The sequence below is a fragment of the Colias eurytheme genome, chromosome 28, assembly GCF_061535395.1.
Source record: "Colias eurytheme isolate Ceu_HAF_F1 chromosome 28, ilColEury1 Martin Lab GWU primary, whole genome shotgun sequence".
NCBI classification, from domain to species: domain Eukaryota; kingdom Metazoa; phylum Arthropoda; class Insecta; order Lepidoptera; family Pieridae; genus Colias; species Colias eurytheme.
This window is the reverse complement of record NC_143007.1, coordinates 3866467-3886534: the sequence shown is the minus strand read 5'-3', so window position 1 is coordinate 3886534 and position 20068 is coordinate 3866467. Positions and strand designations below refer to the sequence as shown.

The 20068-nt window shown below is 32.3% G+C and overlaps 1 protein-coding gene and 1 long non-coding RNA gene across 2 annotated transcripts; one reads left to right on the top strand and one right to left on the bottom strand.

Annotated features, from left to right (window-relative positions):
- The first annotated feature begins 2024 nt into the window (after positions 1–2024).
- Positions 2025–12309, top strand: LOC149896562 (uncharacterized). The gene is made up of 4 exons (XM_090117466.1): positions 2025–2402; positions 7311–7480; positions 9058–9175; positions 11273–12309. Exons 1-4 carry the CDS (start codon positions 2126–2128, stop codon positions 11407–11409), a joined length of 702 nt encoding a protein of 233 aa, XP_089973592.1. The 5' UTR covers positions 2025–2125; the 3' UTR covers positions 11410–12309.
- A 6091-nt stretch (positions 12310–18400) lies between these two features.
- On the bottom strand, positions 18401–19193 carry LOC149896561 (uncharacterized). The gene is made up of 2 exons (XR_016458330.1): positions 18928–19193; positions 18401–18483 (listed from the first exon to the last, which is right to left on the bottom strand). It is a non-coding gene; the product is annotated as an uncharacterized LOC149896561 (long non-coding RNA).
- Between the last annotated feature and the right edge of the window lie 875 nt (positions 19194–20068).

The window sequence follows — 20068 nt, the reverse complement described above, 5'->3', positions numbered from 1 at the left end:
GGGAACTATGCGGGTTTTCATTTGAAAACGCGGGCGAAGCCGCGGGCGGAAATCTAGTTACTTATAAAGTTAATTTTGATGACAAGAAATTATCAAAAAATTACAAAAATTAAAATAAATAATGAATCAGTAGTATGTGCATGCATAGTTACTTTCAATTAAAACTAATAGGGAAGGCAATTGTTCTATAATTTATGAGAATGTGATGAATGATGATACATAACAGTATAAAGACGGTTATACATAGTATTTGTGCTAAAAACTCGTCTCGAGATATACAATAATTATAGTTACGTACTACTTCGCCAACGATCGTGGAATTAAAATAAATAAAAATGTTTTTTTTGGAAACAATACATAAAATATACAAAACAATTTAGATACGACGATCGTCTCCACTACTTCCACTAGGAATACACCTGTACTAGAATTAAACACTATAATTTTCTAGATTTTTTCGTTTTTCAATAATTCATTCCGTTGGCTTATCATAACTTATCTTACTAGTAATTTTAATAATATTATCTATGAACGTTTGTGAGGTGTGTGTAGGTATGTTTTCCAAACGAATATTCGCGTAAACACGCAAAATCCACTGAACGGATTTTGATGATTGGTAGCTGTTGTACCAGAATAACACATGAGCCTGTACAAATATGTAATTTATTTATAAAGATTTGTGAAACCACGCTGGGGAAGATTGTCAATTCATAAATTATATTTTTACATTGTAAGCCTTTTCCTTTTCACTGACATGTTATAAAATTGTGTAATATTTAGGTAAATACAGTAAATACCTCAGAAGAATAGTCAATAAATAAGTTCTGAGAGTCAGTTCATGTTTTTTATTTTATTTTGAGTGTCATGTTTTTAATTTTATTTGATTTGTAATTGTGTATAATAAAGTGTGAAGCTTAAGCTAAACACCGTTCAGGTTATTATACAAACAATACTTACCTACCAACTTTTATATTTATTACTAACTAGCGGTCCGCCCCGGCTTCGCCCGTGGTACATGTTTACGTTTTCTCTACATAAGAACCATCCTCATACTTCAAGGAATATAATAAGAAAAGAATTATCGAAATCGGTTCAGCCGTTCTCGAGTTATGCGCTTACCAACACATTTTGCGATTCATTTTTATATATAAGAAGATATTTTTAATATATATTATTTATAAGATATCAATAAAATACATGATCTACTGAACTTCAATAAAAATATTATGATTTAGACGAAAATAATTACGCAACGGAAATAATTCTACCAGTACTTATATAATAGCAAGAAATTTCGAATTATGGATGAATGGCTATTTTTCTTACACGTAAAAACAGCTGGTCGAATTCGATAGGCACTTATTACACTACTTTTACCCCAGAAACACGCGAGTGAAGCCGAGGCCTCATTTTACTTGAAAATATATAAATTATTCATATTTAATATGTCTTCCAAAAACTTCGAGACAACTAGATAATGTTAGCTAACCTACTTTTTATCCTATTACAAAAATTACCCACTTATTTAATTTGGTGAATGAACTCCGTTGACCTGCAGAACAACGGTACTCATTCACATTACTATGAATCTTGCTTGACGAGATATTCCTATTGGAATTAAATAATTTAAGGAAATGTGATAAATATTAATTACACCAAATATGTGTTAATAATGAAATACAATCTTCACGAAACTTTCTTCGTAACGATGATTGATAGGCAACTTTCAAATTTAGCATAACAAAAAAATAAACTCAGCTCCCAACACTTAAATGCAAAATTATTCTTTTCGTTCGTTCGTTACGTAAAGAAAATTAAAGGGGGCACTTTCGTCGTTTCCACAGTTTTCAAATCCGTTAACTTAGTTACGGATATTCTTTGCGCATTTGGATCACGTCACCGGGATGCATGCTAAAAAGCGAAAGTTAAAAATCGTAGTTCTGTGTTGTTTGTATTATACCGTGTGTACTCGGCACAAGTCGAGGTCAGAGAAAGAAGAAATGGCGGGAAGCCGGGAAATGGGAATGCCCTGTCAGTTTTGACACGGCGCCCGTAGCGAGATGACGTATGTGTCGTTGAGCGCCCCACAATATTTGTGTTATAAAATCCCTTCTTAAATTCAACGATGGATATAAAAGATATTATAAAGTGGTTCATACCCTGTTTTCACGTTTTGCTACTGGCGGGTTCTAGAAAGATGAATTTGTGGTTGACTTTCCTTGGTTTGTTTTTACTTTTTTGTCCTAGTTACGCGGCAAAATTAAATAGTGCAAGTGACGTAGGTTTAAGTAATAGTTATTTGAATGCCAAAGTATTTAATATTAGTGAGAAAAATTATAATTTAACGAGAAATAGTTATGGAACGAATGAGGATAGATCCAGTATGCAAGATACCTCAGTTGGTAAGTAAATATTAAATATGTAGTAAATGTTACGATTTTCGAACTCTATAGATTTGAAATAATAATCACATTAAATAATTGATATTAAATTATTTCTATAATTAATAATAGTAATAAAGTTTCTATTATTATTTATCATTAAGTAAAAAGGCCTTAAAATAAAATAACGACAATCTTCAGATAGGTGTTTCATTCGTAAAGTGACTCATGAAAACGAAAGTTGCAAAAATCTGTTATATTAATATTCTACGAAATTAGAAATCTTAAATTAGGGAAAAAGAGAAAAGAGGAAGGCAATTACTTTCTGATATTCAGAATTTATAGATTTTAATTTATCGCGTTTCATAATATCGACTACATTGATTCTATAAGTGTAAGATATTATCGAAAAGTGAAATAACTAACTGTCTTTCATGCTAAGTCTTTGCTAATTAAGTATTTGAATAAATAAAATATATTTGAGTTAGGTAAATATATTAGGTACTTATGTAACAATATTTTCGTCTATAGTGGTATAGTCTGCATAAAGAATCGTTTACGAATTTTCTTTACCTTTTTTAATTTTCGCTTTTCATACAGATAAATAATAGAATCAATTGATTTACATTAATTAATATATTGTATTCTAGGGTTTTGATTAATTCACCACGGTGGCCAAGTGCGGGTTGGTAGATGTGTCATGTGACATGTCGATCTTTTTGTTCTGGAAAATTCTAGTTTCCTTGGTAGTTAAAATAAATTTAGAAAGAAAGAAAGAAAAATTAATTTTACAAATTTATAAGAAAAATTATTTAATGATTTAAATTTCGCGTTGTCTTTCATTTAAAAACCGCAAGACCTACTTGAACATTAAATTAGTGGTATTTTCGCTCTGATAATCTCAAATTATTATTAGAAAAGTCCAATTATAGGAACTTAATTTTTTTAGAAATGAGAATGCGCTTATTTTCTTGTCGGTGTACGAAAACCACAGACATAGGTATATTATGTCTGTGACGAAAATTAATTACAAAATTAATTTAATAGGTAACTAGTTATATTTAAATTAAATTAAATTAACTAGATATTATTCAGGCTATTAACTATATTGGTTTCATAGTTTTTATTGTAAACTTAGATAATCCTACTACTATTATAAAGGCGAAAGTTTGTAAGTATGGATGTATGGATATTTGTTACTCTTTCACGCAAATACTACTGAACCGATTACAATGAAATTTAGCACACATATAGACGGTAACTTGGATTAACACATAGGAGGTTTTATCCCGGAAATCCCACGGGAACGGGAACTATGCGGCTTTTCTTTGAAAACGCGGGCGAAGCCGCGGGCGGAAAGCTAGTAATTATTATAAAGCTTGTTTGAACACGCTAATTCAAGGAACTAAGGAGAAAAGACGGAAAAAATATGTGCTGGATAGTCCATTTAAAGAAGGTTATAATATCAAATATCTTAATATTTTATTATTACTACCGATTGCAATTGTTGATTGGACCAATACAGCAATTACGTAAAATATTCCTTTTGATGTTGCACGTTGACGAAGTTGCGTGTGAAAAAATTATACATCGAACACATCATAAATTAATTTGTTTTTATTATAAAATCCATACTAGTATTATAAATGCGAAAGTAACTCTGTCTGTCTGTCTGTTACTCAATCACGCCTAAACTACTGAACCAATTTGCATGAAATTTGGTATGGAGATATTTTGATACCCGAGAAAGGACATAGGCTACCTTTTATTGCGAAATATGAACCACGGGCGAAGCCGGGGCGGACCTCTAGTAAATAAATATAAAGTTAATTGATGTTACATATCTATCTTTAGTAACTCGAAAAAAAGACGAACAAAGGCAGATCGTATTCTATAAGCCTCTAGGACAGCTTATGTGTTGTAACAAATCATAAGAAATATGGATATACATCTATACTAATCTATACTAATATTATAAAGCTGAAGAGTTTGTTTGTTTGTTTGAACACGCTAATCTCAGGAACTACTGGTCCGATTTGAAAAATTATTTCGGTGTTAGAAAGCCCAATCAATTATCGAGGAAGGCTATAAGCTATATATCATTACGCTAAGACCAACAGGAGCAGAGCAATGCGGGTGAAACCGCGGGGAACAGCTAGTTAAAAATAGAAAAATAATAAAAACTGTTCTGAAAATCGTTTCGGAAAAGCTTCGGCACCAACACCGTGACACTCTGCACAGTGCACAGTACACGTAAACACAGAACAATTTTATAATACATAACTTTATATAAAAAACTAGCTAACCGCCCGCGGCTTCGCCCACTTTGTCTAATACCTAATAAATTATATACTAAAACCTTCCTCTTGATTCACTCTATCTATTTAAAAAAAAACTGCATTAAAATCCGTTGCGTAGTTTCAAGGGACATAGGGACAGAGAAAGCGACTTTGGTTTAGTGAAGTAATAACTTTGACAATTGAGTTTTTCCTCCATAAGAAAATATCAATACGTAATTAGGGTCTCTCAATGTCCCCGATTTCTACACATTGAGATCACGCGTAGCAGCAAAACAGCCATTTCTGAATAAGATTTCTTATAATATTATTATTTATCTGCTTGAGAGAAATTCGTTCGTGTGCACGATTATAGAAAATTACATGTTCTAGTAAAAAGTTCAATCGAAATGTGTTTAGCAATTTTGTAGTGAATTATTCTAATACATACGTGTACTTACTTACCTACCACAATCTCTACGTACTTACGTAAGGTAGACACTGTGGTAGAGATGATAGATAGATGCTGCTGTTTTAACAGGATAAATTTATTAGTTTATCTATATTGTTTAATCCGGCTCAAATTAGTTCAGCCATTTAGTACGTGCAGTGACAAACGTTACATACACGTTTCACACAATAACGTTAAGAGGCCGTATCGATTTTAGAGTGATTTTGATTGAGCTCCTAAAGAATTACAGAAACAAGTCAAAATCACTCTTAAAATCGATGATATCCGAATATCTACGCTTACATAACATCCTGGAAGAAAAGTGTAAATGCAAAAAGAGAACACGTTAGATAATAATGACCAAAAATTGCTTTCCAAAAAGACAATATAACGGAAGTTTTTTTTTTCATTGTTTCAAAACTCTATATTATGTAGGTACATCTTACAGTAGCTATTCATGAAGATGCTTTTGCGTTTAATTCGTATTTTAGATTCATATTTTTATACTAATTTAATTATTTTATTAGAATATGGTGAATCAATTATTGAATAAAAGTTTATTTTAAACTTATCCACGAATCATTTTAATTTATAATCGGGGAAGGAAACCATCATAATTTAAACATAAAATACTAGCAAACCCGGCGAACTCCTTTTTGCCACCAGAATCACCTTTTCTTTGCTATAAACCTCACGGAGCCCGAGACCTTTCCAACGAATGCAAAACCGTGGAAATCGGTTCGGAAGTTCTGGAGTTATAGCGTCAGGAAGGAAAACCCGTCTTATTTTTATACCTATAGTAGATAATATGTATGTAGTATGTCGCTACCAGCCCCACTTGGCCAGCTTGCTAGGTAGCCAACTCCAAAATGAAAACAAAATCCACTGAAAATATACTACTTATTGAAAATTATATTTATTTAAGCCGATTTAACTTAGTTCGATTCAATTATAACAAGAAAACCTTCAAGTAATTCCAATTTGTACAGCCTTGTTAGATTACTGTCATGGAAAATTTTAATCATTCTATACAGCACGTCGAATCAAGAAAAAATAAAGGAAAAAAATGTGGAAAAGAAAACACTTAAAACACTTGATTTTATAATTTATTTCAATGCTTAAAAGGAATAAAGAAATATTAAAATTCGAATAAACAAACCCAAATCGCAGTTTTTGTGTATTATTTATCATTTACACAGAACGTCTGTGAACTAAGCTCAAAATATTATTCTATACCTAGTTTAAAGTTCACAGACGTTCAAAAAAACGAAGGATTTTCTCAAATCCTAGTGTATTTTTCCATAAGATATAATTTGATACAACAAATAATTTAAATATTTGCGTGGTTGTACCCGCAGTGCTCCGCTCTTGTTGGTCAGGGTGATGATATAACCTTCCTCGATAAATGGGCGATCTAACACCGAAATAATTTTTCAAATAGGACCCGAGATTAGCGCGTTCAAATAAACAAAGAAACAAACTCTTCAGCTTTATTATATTAGTATAGTTTATAATCTTCTTTCTGGGGGCTACTATAAGATGTCTTATAGCAGAATTATTGCCAGTGTGGGAAAGTGATGGTACTAGACGACGTATACATATGTCAATTTTCCACACTGAAAAGTAGGGATAAACTTAAGCTTGTTGAGTTGAGAGGTGTCAACTTTTTGTAGTCAGCTAACTATTGTCCTATGGAATTTAAATCTGAAATTTCAGTTGACATCCATTTATGAATAACTAAACAGTACCCAAATAGTAAGTTAGGACTTAGGTACCTAGTAGGTTGCGAAAGTGGATGACAATTTGTAATAATACTGCTTTTAGACATCATGGTAAGGGTGCATTTCCACCAGAGATATTATATTCAGCTATGCTGTTCTGTGCTGTGAAACTGTGACCACTCATAGGTACTAAGCTATGTAGCGCTGCGAGTTAGATTTGCTGTGTAGATGTTTTGCTCGAGCTTTGTGATATTATATCGATAGTAGACAGCAACACGATTACACGACTCGTGACATCATCTTTCCTGGATATATAAAGGTGGTTTCCACCAGTGCTAAGCTATGTGTAATGTGCATCAATGAAAATATTGGTGGATATGAAACTCATCTACAGCAACAAAGCACATCTCTGATGGAAAACCCTTATACTGCTTTAAAACACAACCCTCTCGATCTCACATTCATTTTGTATACTTTACAGGTCGTACCTTCGGTCGTCCCTTCAAGAAGATGATCCAGGCGTTCATACCACTAGCATTCCAAATGGGCGCCGCGTCCACGTGGGCAGTGGTGGCCGCTCTCGTGGGAGTCAAAACGTTAGCAGTTACACTGTTCATATTGAAGCTGTTGTTGATCGCTGGCGCTGCTAAGGTATAGTTACAGGAGTTTATAATTTACAATCTGTATATTCATAGCTTAGGCCGCCTGTCCATCTGCAAGAAAACTTCCGCAAGAAATGTCCGACAGTCTGTCTGACAGAAGCTTGCAAGTCTAATTCCGCGTTTCCACCTGCAAGTAGACTTGCAAGCTGCTGTCAGACAGACTGTCGGACATTTCTTGCGCAAGTTTACTTGCAGATGGAAAGGCGGCCTTACTACCAACTAAGGACGTTACATTCGTACAAATACCTACTAGTATAGTAAATATATGTGGTACAAATACGCAAATTCACAAATCTAAACAGTGAAGTCATGCGTAGTGGGGTAAGAGGCAGATGCATTATGCATACATCTGTTTCACTGATCGATTTTCTTTTAGGGACAAGTAGGTGATCAGCCTTCTGTGTCCTGCCAGACCGAGGCATTTTTTTTCTTGCCTACCGGTAATCGAAACCAAGACCTCTCGGTTCTACACTCGCGCGTCAACCACTGTACCAAGGAGGCGGTCAAACTCACAAGTGTAGGACATTAGCAAATAATTATCCCTGCATTAGCGCAAACATTCGTGCATTGTACGAATGTTTACACGCAATTGACCCATATAAGAATTCCGTCATTTTTTTATTAGTATATAAACGAGCTTTTCATGTAATTTGTCTTTCAAATATATACGTAGTAAATAAGCATATTATGGAAGATGAAAATCCATGGAATGTTGTCGCTCAAAAACCAAGTCGAAAACACATTCTTTGACGTGACAGTGTATGAAATTAAAATGTAAAATGGACACGTTTTAAGCGCGTCACACACGGTGAAGATACTATAATATTTTATCTTAAGATACTGTAATATTTTATATTACAGTATCTTAAGGTATCCGGTATCAGCGTTCTGACCATCATTTTTATTTTTGTCATTGCGTACTTTAGACCCCTGTAGAACCGCCATCCTGTTACAAATGACCCGAAATTTTGTGGGTATATTATAAGGTGGGTAGAATATAAAATATTATAGTATCTTCACCGTGTGTGACGCGCTTTAAACTACCAATACCTACAAAAAAGTAATATTAACATTCTATGAGTCAGTGAAAGCTGCTTTCACGCGTAACAAAGTACATATATGTAAAATGGACAAAGATTTAAATTTACAAGGTCATGGTCGTTTTTGGCTATTTACAAATTTATAATAATATTTACGGAGGCAGTCGTGAATTGTAAATGTATTATAGTGTACACAAGCCAAAGACATAACCTTTGTGTCAATGACGAACTTATAGACGTAAGAGCTAAGTTACATTAATGTAATTAAAAATATAGCTAGGTAGGTATAAGTTGGTGCAAATTTGTCTTAGTTTAAATGGAATAATAACATTAACAAAAATATTCTATACCTAGTATTTTTTTGTATATGGTAATGTTGTTAAATTTCGCATAAATAATATAATGAAAAAATCACATTGAAAATCCGTTCGAATGTCTGTCTTTACTATGTACTTAGTAATAATACCTCAATGATAAATTCCTACATATCATTAATGCTCATACCTATTATTTTCTTAAATTTCAGATTGGCGCGCTTTTCGCGTCCAAATCTCACCATAGCTCTGGTTGGGAACATCCACATCAGAAAGAAATACATTTACACATACATAACGGACAACATGGTGAAGAACAAATACCTATATGTAAGTATTTTTATTATCTTCTAATCTATAATATAAAAATTAATCGTAAATATGTAAGCGCATAACTCGAGAACGGCTGAACTGATTTCGTTGATCCTTTTTTATATTATTCCTTGAAGTAGGTACGAGGATGGTTCTTATGGAGAGAAAACGTAAACATGTACCACGGGCGAAGCCGGGATGGACCGCTTGTCACTACCATAGTATAAAACAAAGTCGCTTTCTCTGTCACTATGTCCCTATGTATGCTTAATCTTTAAAACTACGCAACGGATTTTGATGCGTTTTTTTAATAGATAGAGTGATTCAAGAGGAAGGTTTTAGTATATAATTTATTATGTTTTAGTCAAAGCGGGCGAAGCCGCGGGCGGAAAGCTAGTATAAAATAAAACTTTTAAAATGTACATAATTTGTTGTAGCTAGCTAAATCAGCCGTTACATTAAGAGTAGGCTTTGATTGAATCAATTTACGGCTATACATACCTTTATTCAATTTTATAATGCACGTGCAATATTTATTTTTTCTATAAAAATTAAAATAACTAGAAATTATTTGCTTAGAACGACATCTAGTGTCGAGTAGAACACACTATTGCTTTATAACATTTTGTTTCATTTAGTACAATCAAAATCCGATAGATGGCGTTAAAACAAATAAGAATATTATCATCATAATTTCATTATACTTAGTATTATTTTATTAGAATATTTTATATATCATTCGATACAATTATTAATTAATTGATTATCAAATAAATATGTAATTGTATATTATATAGTAGATATTCATATTCGAGTTTTGTAGTTATAGCTATTGCAAAATAGATGTAGCTTTTAAAAATTATTTTCATTAGAAAAATAACTTCTTGGTTCGATGTAAAGAAAATTAATAATTATACATTGTGTCGATTTTGTATACCTTTTTTCATATTTTAAGCACCATATTTATGGTTATATATACAATAGGAAAAATAACTTGAATACGGCGTACCTACTAGCACAGACTAATAATAATATACTACGTATACAACTACTAGGTAAGGTAAATTTCTTTGCTCAAAATCATCAAGTGTCATAACTAAGGAATCGATTTAATTTTTTACTTGTTTTTTACACATCAATATTTGGAAAAAGCTATACTACGACAGACGACTACTGTGTGATAAATGATAATAGCTTAAATAAATTTTCTGTATGTTGTTCATTAATTATGAAATCAAATATATAGCGTTCATGAAGGAAAATTATTTGTGTATTTAACATAATGTTTTTTTTTTATATCTTGGGTATCTGTTGCATGCAAACCACCCTACCAATTTTGATGAAATTTTGATAAAAATTATATGTCTCGATAAGCTGCATTTTTGTTTGAAACATCTACCCTTAAAATATATGTACGTAAATAGGGAATGAAAATATGGGGTGTAACAAGCCTCGAAGGCTCGTAAATGAAACAACTTTTTCAATAGATGTCTTTTATTAAACCGAAATTTATAACAATAGTTACAATTACATATTATTTTTCTTAAAAATAATTACATAACACAAACATATTACATACTTACACTACACGTATACTACAGAAAGTATAGAACGCAGTTCAAATAAACATAATAATTTAAATATTTATTTATTTATTTATTTGTAAAAGGTACCTTACAGCTAAACATAAATTAAATAGAACATTATACAATTCTATACGCCAATTACAAGGTACACCAATAACAATGAGATACAGTGTGTGAGCAAAAAAAAAATATAAAAGATACAGTGCTAATTAACAAATTAGGATTTGTTAATTAGCACTTAGTATTAGTTATATAGGCATAACAATTAAATATACTTAGTATTAGTTATATAGGCATAACAATTAAATATACTTAGTATTAGTTATATAGGTATAACAATTAAATATTAAGGTAACAATATGCATGAGTGAGTGAAAGTGTAATTGTAAGTGTATGTGTGTGTGTGTGCGTGTGTGTGTGTTGATAGTGATTTTCATTAAATTTTTGGTCAATAAGCTGTAGTATTACTTTTTTAAACTTAGTGCGAGATAATATACCTTATAAAAATGATTTTATTTTTATTTTTCAGCCCCCTGGAGCAGAGAAGGCCAGGGTACTGACGCGAAGAATGTTAACGTCGTGTATGAGCAATATGGCGGACCGCAAACTATCAGTACCCCGTATGGACATTATATGAAAATAGAACCAGTTAATCGTGTACAATAATAAAGAAAATATAGTATTTTGTGTTTGATTATACAAGTACATATTACAAATACATTTAAAATGTATTTTCTGTAGTTGTGTTTGTTGCGGCTAATCACCGAGATATTTGGACTTATATTGACAGAACTTTTAATTGTAAATAGATGATGCGGGATACTTTGTCTGCTTTTATCTTGCAAGAACAACTTTTTAGTAATCCTAAAATAATTCTTCAAAATCCCTACTTAATATATTTAATACATTATATTTTCATTTATAAATGCGAAAGTAACAAAGTAACTCTGTCTGTCTGTCTGTTACGCTTTCCCGCTTAAACATCTCAACCGATTTTGATGAAATTTGGCACAGACAATCTTTAGCCCTTGAGAAAGAACAAAGGTAGCCTAGCCTACCTTTTATCAAAACACCACGCGGGCAAAGCCGCGGGCGGAAGCTAGTATTTTATATTTTAGGACACTTACTTATTAGTAGATACATTATTTATTTATTACAAGGTTTCCGCCCGCGGCTTCGCCCGCGCAGTTAAAGAAAAACCCGCATAGTTCCCGTTCCCGTGGGATTTCCGGGATCACGTCATTTTCCCGGGATTAAAAGTAGCCTATGTCCTTTCTCGGGTATCAAAATATCTCCATACCAAATTTCATGAAAAATGGTTCAGTAGTTTAGGCGTGATTGAGTAACAGACAGACAGAGTTACTTTCGCATTTATAATATTAGTATGGATTTCTAAGATTCATTTAGGAATTATACAATTAAATTTGTAATTATGTATTTCTAAACGAATAATGTAAATAACTAATTAAATTGTAGTTACCAATATGTTGTTAATATAAAAGTATTACTTAAAAAATAGCCATTAGTTTAAATATTGTGGTGATTGTTATAAAAAAAATTAAATTATTTAAGATATTTTATTTATTACTAGCGGCCCGCCCCGGCTTCGCCCGTGGTACATATGAAAAATAGATGTTGGCCGATTCTCAGACTTACCCGATATGCACAGAAGATTTCATGAGAATCGGTCCACCCGTTTCGGAGGAGTATGCAGACTAACATTGTGACACGAGAATTTTATATATAAGATTTATTTAAGAGCAATGCTTTCTGTATGAAAAATAGATATACTTTATAGAACGTGTATAATTCACTTAAAATTATACGATTTGAATGAAAATCCTAATTTTGTATTAGAACGTATGTTTTTACACTGTTGCAAATAAAGATTTCATTTCAAAATAACTAAAACTATTGTGAATATCGATAAAATTATTTTATATTAAATCTATAGTTACTAATATTATAAAGCTGAAGAGTTTGTTTGTTTGAACGCGCTAATCTCGGGAGCTACGGGTCCGATTTGAAAAATTCTTTCAGTGTTGAATAGCCCATTTATAGAGGAAGTCTATGCCTATAGGCATATATATATATATATATCTCTATACATATAAGCTATATATATCATATATATAGCTTCTTAGAAGCTATATATATATATACATATATATATAACACTATATAACACTGAAAGAATTTTTCAAATCGGACCCGTAGTTCCCGAGATTAGCGCGTTCAAACAAACAAACAAACAAACAAACAAACTTCAGCTTTATATAAAATTCAGCTAAATATACAGTATGTATATATCTATACATATACATATAATATCATCTCGCTAGGTACAGGAGCAGAGCCACGCGGATGAAACCGCGGAGCGCAGTATTTCATATAAGTCGTATAATTTAGACTAAAAATTACGGTTACACTAAGTATGCAGTGCATGATAAAAGCAGTATCTTAATATATTTCATAAGTATTTATTATTTAAACATTTTGCAAAATAATGTAATCAAATGTTTAATTTTTTTTTTATTTTTAATTCCTCAACCTTGTCCTTTCCTTATTGATTCCCAATTATTAAGAAAATCATTATTCTTCGAATATGTATACGTAATTTTTTAACATGATTAATAATAAATCAATTAGCATCCATGATTCATCTAGTTAAGATATCTTTAGTTTAAAACAGTGAATCTGGGTTCGATTCCCAATGGGGCCACTTAATAAAGAAAATCTATCAGTAAAACGGACAACCAAGGGAGCAAAAAATAAGAAAAATATGAATAAACTAGCTTCCGCCCGCGGCTACGATTAGCTCAAAAACTACTGCACTTATTTTCATTCTGTTATTACAAATCTATAGACTAAAGTAGTACAAACATAAATTAAGATGAATCAATAAATCACTAATTTAGTTTGAAATTCCTTGCTATGATGTAAGAAGTAAGAAATACAAGCCATGATTGATGAGTCTTATCTCAATTCACGGAAAGTCCATAAAATTTGCATTTATTACATTTTATTGATTACCTATTACAAAATCGGTTATTACACAATACATAAATTAACTTTTGGCTAGTGCAAATATTAAGCTTTGCAACATAATTTGTTTAATGTAGAAGACAATGTAAAAAAAATGAAAAAGAGATTACGTTCGATCTGAAATCGGGGAGTGGAGGAGGGTTTTAATATATTCTCTTCCTTTGCCATCGGTTTCAACCTACTGTAAATTCACTACAGCTTTTAAGCACGATATCTGATGTGTAGAGACAGCAACAGGCGCAAGTTTTTTTCAGTTTTGAAACCTGATAATCGCCAGTGAAGTGAATCGTAGTAATTTTTAGAACTAATATTTTAAACGAAAAAGTGTTATTATTTTTATGTCTTTCATTCACGTCGTAAAGGAGCTATTGGTATCATTTTTACCGCAAATATCTAATTCCCTTGGGAAAAACCAGTTCAATGGAAATGATGCGTATTTTGAGTCTCTCCGAAATTTATTTATTCCGACAGATGGCGCTCTATAAAAAATATGACAACTTTTAATTTTCTTCGACTACGAAGGATGACGAGGGCGCAAGCTACGGGCACCAATATTAATTAAAGCGGGAAGATTTGATTTTTATAATAATATGTTCGCTGTGATTTTGTGTTCAACTAGGTAGGTACATGGTGTAATTTAAGAACATTTAGGTTAGGTTAGGTTCCTAGATTTAGGTAGGTAACATGAATCGTTGAATGCAGTTTTAATTATTTTGTAAAATAATTGTTAACTTTGAGTAGACTATAATTTTCTATCTTCAGTATTAAGGACATACCCTCTTCACACCAACAAAGTGGAATTTTTCCATTTTCCCCGGATTCCCTACATGGGGCTTACATAATTCCATTTTTTGTATGCTATATTTACTTATTGATATACTAGCGGCCCGCCCCGGCTTCGCCCGTGGTACATATGAAAAATAGATGTTGGCCGATTCTCAGACTTACCCGATATGCACAGAAAATTTCATGAGAATCGGTCCACCCGTTTCGGAGGAGTATGCAGACTAACATTGTGACACGAGAATTTTATATATATAAAGATTATAGGTAACATTTCGTTGTACTCCGCGGGAAACACACTGACATTTTTTTTTACTTCGGACCAGTAGTTCCTGATATTAGCGCATTCAACGAAATGTTCTTTCTCAGGGTCTAAAGATTGTCTATGCCAAATTTCATCAAAATCGGTTGAGAGGTTTAAGCGGGAAAGCGTAACAGACATACAGAGTTACTTTCGCATTTATAATATTATTATTATATTATAGTAGGGATGGATACAAGTGTGTTACCAAGATAATGTCAAGATCAAGTTATATGTTGTAATCTCATTTTATACAGATAAAGATTGCGACAAGTTCTATATATAATTAACTAGCTGCTCCCCGCGGTTTCACCCCCGTGGCTCCGCTCCTGTTGGTCGTAGCGTGATGATATAATATAGCCTAAAACCTTCCTCGATAAATGAGCTTTCTAACACCGGAAGAATTTTTTAAATCGGACCAGTAGTTCCCGAGATTAGCGCGTTCAAACAAACAAACAAACAAACAATCAAACAAACAAACTCTTCAGCTTTATAATATTAGTATAGATTTATGGGTTGCATCAGTAGATGATATTTTTCTTTTAGAATCTATTGATTAATATGGAAAAATCCGTGAGAAAATAATATAGTAATCTGCTGGTTATTCTAAAACGATAAAGTGGGGAAACTACACAGGGAAACTAGTATTAGAAAATCGATCAAAAAATAGTTCTTATAACAATACTTTGGTACAAAATTTAATCAAAATCCATTCAGCCGTTTTAACATAAAATAGTTTGAAACACACACTTATATTCACAGTATTAGTTTGGAATTAATGTCAATTTATTCAAATAAAATTGAGTATCTATCTGATATTAACGTTGGTGACGTCACAGCTTGTTAACCTTGGAATATAACCTCTGTCTGTCTCGATGTTTTGAGCTTTGAACGTTGAAGATCTTTATTAATATATTATTTATACGAAAATCTAGTTTTTTTATATTAAATATTTCCATTTAAAATGTTTGAAATAAGCTGATGTATTAAAATTTAAATCTATTAGCTTTGCCCATGGCCTCATTTATATGGTAACTCTAGGCAAAAGAAAAAAATCGTTTTTGTGAAAATTTATCTCTATGTCAAATTTCATTCAGTTCTGGTCAGCTGATTTGCAAGAAAAACAAAGGTTTTCATAACCTGTAATAATAGTAGGAATAAACATTCTAACCTATCCTACTAATATTATTTAAATGCGAAAGTTTCTGAGGATGGATGTATGTGTATGTTTGTTACTCTACCACGCAAATACTACTGAACCGATTACAATGAAATTGTGTACATATATAGAGGGTAACTTGGATTAACACATAGGATAGGTTTTACGCGGGGTTTTCTTTGAAAAAGCGGGCGAATCCGCGGGCGGCAAGGTAGGAAATAAAACTACTTACTACAGACTACAGTATTCATGATTTAACAAATACACGAATAATGACTTCACACGTCATTGACACATGATCTGGGTTTTTATAAATTTATTTACCTATTATGAAAATCATTCAGGATTTTACCAGCTGTTCAGTTGTTTTGGAGTTATTCGTCTCTTAAGCTCGTCTCGTAAAAAAATCTCGTAGTATGTTTGTTTGTCACTTATTCAAAAACTGCTGAATCGATTGTGATGAAACACACATAGAGATTGGCACACACATAGAGAAATATAATAGATAATTTGGATTCACAATAGCACATATGATTTTTATCCCGAAAATCACGGTAACGAGAACTATGCGGGTTTTCCTATGACTACGCAGGCGAAGATGCGGATGAAAAGTTATTATTGAATAATAATTTAAGGGTAAAGGCTATATAAATACTATAAAATCATACACTATAAAAGTACATATAATACGCTCAGTTATAATCCACAAGAAGTCGATTAATAAAACATTCTGTAGAGCGTAGGAACAGCTAACAAGGTTGGCTAGGTCATATGACGTCACACGACTTGTCTCAGCTCAAAATTATTTTACCTGAGTCCGGCCCGATGTAGTCACTCACTAAAAATACATTAGTTTTTCTCTTTTTTATTTATATGTGATACCTGGTAAAGCTATGTATAGAAAATTTGGTATATAACCATATAAGAATTTCATCATCATGGACTGGCTATTGAAGATATTCTCCAAATACAAATATTACATGTTTTATTACAAACTAGCGGTCCGCCCCGGCTTCGCCCGTGGTACATATTTCACAATAAAAGGTAGCCTATGTTCTTTTCAGGGTCTAAAGATGTCTGTGACAAATTTCATCAAAATCGGTTGAGAGGTTTAAGCGGGAAAGCGTAACAGACAGACAGACAGACAGAGTTACTTTCGCATTTAGTAGGGATAGTAGGGATTTACAGTACAAACATATAGAAATTAGAGATTTTAACGGGGAGACCACGCTTGCTGCAACGTCGCAACTCGCAATAGTAATAATAAAGAATAAATCGCGTTTAGAATCCGTTAAAATCTTTAATTTCTAACGGCCTTACTAATAAAAAGTTAAACAATGGATAAATTTCCACCATTTTCTACCATAGCTGTGTCCTGCTCTTGCTCACATGAACGCCAATCATAAAAACAAGACAGGTTATTGCAATAACTAATCCATTGCAAAGCGAATGGGTAACATTTTATTAGTAAGACCGTAAATGCATAATACTCGCCTAAAATTAAACACAAGAAAATATTAGTATGTATACAAACCTCTATTTCGAATAACAATATAAAATTACAGACAAATATCAAAAAAATTCATTTTCGCAATTTATACAAATAGCTCCAAAATCTTTTTTATCTAATCTTCATTCTTCAATCTGTAATACTCTTTATTTCTTCTTTAGAAAAACATAATTCTTCTGTCTGTAGATAGCAGTAAAATAGAACTAAACGTAACCTCTAACAGGCTATGTCTGAAATATCGACAGACAAAGCCAAGGAGAGGCTAGGTCAACGTTCTATTGTCTTCTGACTTCTTTCTTCGTTCTTCTGTCTTCTATTCTTCTTCTCTTCTTAATTAGGTAGGGTAACGGCACCAGTGGTCAGCCTCATAACAGCTTTTTGAAGTTTTGACAATTGCCATTTCTACAACAATCGTCGAATAAAAAAACGTACAACATGTATGGATTTATTGTTTATTGTAGTTTCGAATCAGCGTTTATCAAAAACAATAATTCTCTTAGTAAAATATATAATTAATTTTAAACAAAAAATGGCCCAGTGTCCCAGTGAACAGCCTCTAAAAACCAATAAACAGCCTTGTTGAACCCAGTGTTCAGCCTTTAGTAAGTATAACTAATTATGAGATCAAAATAAGCAATCTTATATCAAAATCAACTATATTAATCACATTTTTATAGCAACGATTCACTTAGCACAAAAAAATGTATATCGCACATAATACAAATATTATTTTAAACATACTATTACAATCTCTTTGTGTCTTCTTATTTTCTAGGAACTTCTTATTTCTTATCATAAAAACAGCAATAATTATTTTTAAAGAAATCAGCGATATTAGTTTATAATAAATAATCCACAATATATATAATTATAATCAACCACAGGAGGATCTCTTTCGGAGGATTTCTCTGGAGGATACTGTTGTCTTGGCGGCATTTTTAGCTAGAAAAACAGGGAACAATAATAACTTTTGGATATGAATACACATAATACCATTATTTCAGGTAAAACTTAACTAACATGAAGTATTAACACAAACATTCGCATTTATACTTAAAATATTATTTCAATAACATCGTGGCTGAATACTGGATCATTGAGACCACAGATTGAGACCCAGTGGTCAGCCGCTTGAAAAAAATATTTTGAAATGCGGCTGACCACTGGGTTTTCTAACAATTAGGAATAATCCCAGTAATCAGCCCCAGGGGCTGTCCATTGGATCTTTCATAAAAAATCGGTATCCAATGGTCAGCCCCTCAAATTTTTAAGTAAAAAAACAATATTTTTTATCAAATTTCATAAAATTAAATGCTCTAAGTAATCTATAAAGTTATTATCTATAAAACACAATCACATTTCATACTAAAATATGTTATTTCTCACCTTTCAAAAGAGCACCACGTGAAACAAAAAATATTGCAGATATGACACTTCTGCTCTTGTCGGCGGACAGCACCTGTACGAACGTGTTTACTTCTCTCCCCTGACCCCCTGCTGCTCCTATCGCGTGATGCATGAACCAATAACGAAACAGAGCTTCTATTTAAGTGCGCGTGATTTGGTTATTTTGATTACAGCGATATTTATGGCCAATAAACAACGCAATAGGCTGATCACTGGTGCCTGGCTGACCACTGGTGCCGTTACCCTACTATGTACTAAATTTGGTAAATAATTAGTAAATGCATTGTTTATTTGTTACTTATAAATAAAATATATAAGTAAGTACCTAGGTATTATAAGAATGATAGATACTGAATTTACATATAATATCACAAAACAAAACCATGTGTATGTGTACATAAGGCCATTCTCCCATTACGATACGCACAGGAGATTCAAGTATCCTGCAAGTCTCGGAGACTAGTCGCCGCGGAGTATCTCACATACATTTGTATGTAGGCTCGCACATTACGCTACCGGTACAATGTATGTGAGATATTCCGCGGCGACTAGTCTCCGAGACTTGCATCGCCCTGTGCGTATCGCAATGGGAGAATGGCCTAATACTCGTAAACTGCATACAGTTTACGAGTATTAGGCCATTCTCCCATCATACCCACCTACCTACATCATACCTCATACCCACTTTATATTGAAAAGTCTGTAGATAAGTGTAGAATATTTTAATTCCAACCAGAAGTAGATTAAGTCACTCACTAATATTAAACAAAGATAACTCATTCATTAATCATGTTAAAAGTTACGTTTTTATATGTTGCTAGATATATATCATAAGCCACATACAAAGGATTTCAACGCGCCCAAATACCTTCTCAATATTTAATTTCTAGAGTAATTTCAATTTATTTTATTTAAAACACAAAAACTGTACTTTCTAAAAAAATAATAAAGATACCGACTGTAATTTATTTCATCCTTGTATTAGATTGTATGAAATAATTAATATCAATCGTAAATTTGAATTGTAAATGTATAAGTTTCTGCTGACATTTAGTTTTTTTTTTGTTTTCTTATATGGATAAAATATTATTGTTCAATTAGTTTTGTTATGTCCGCCGTT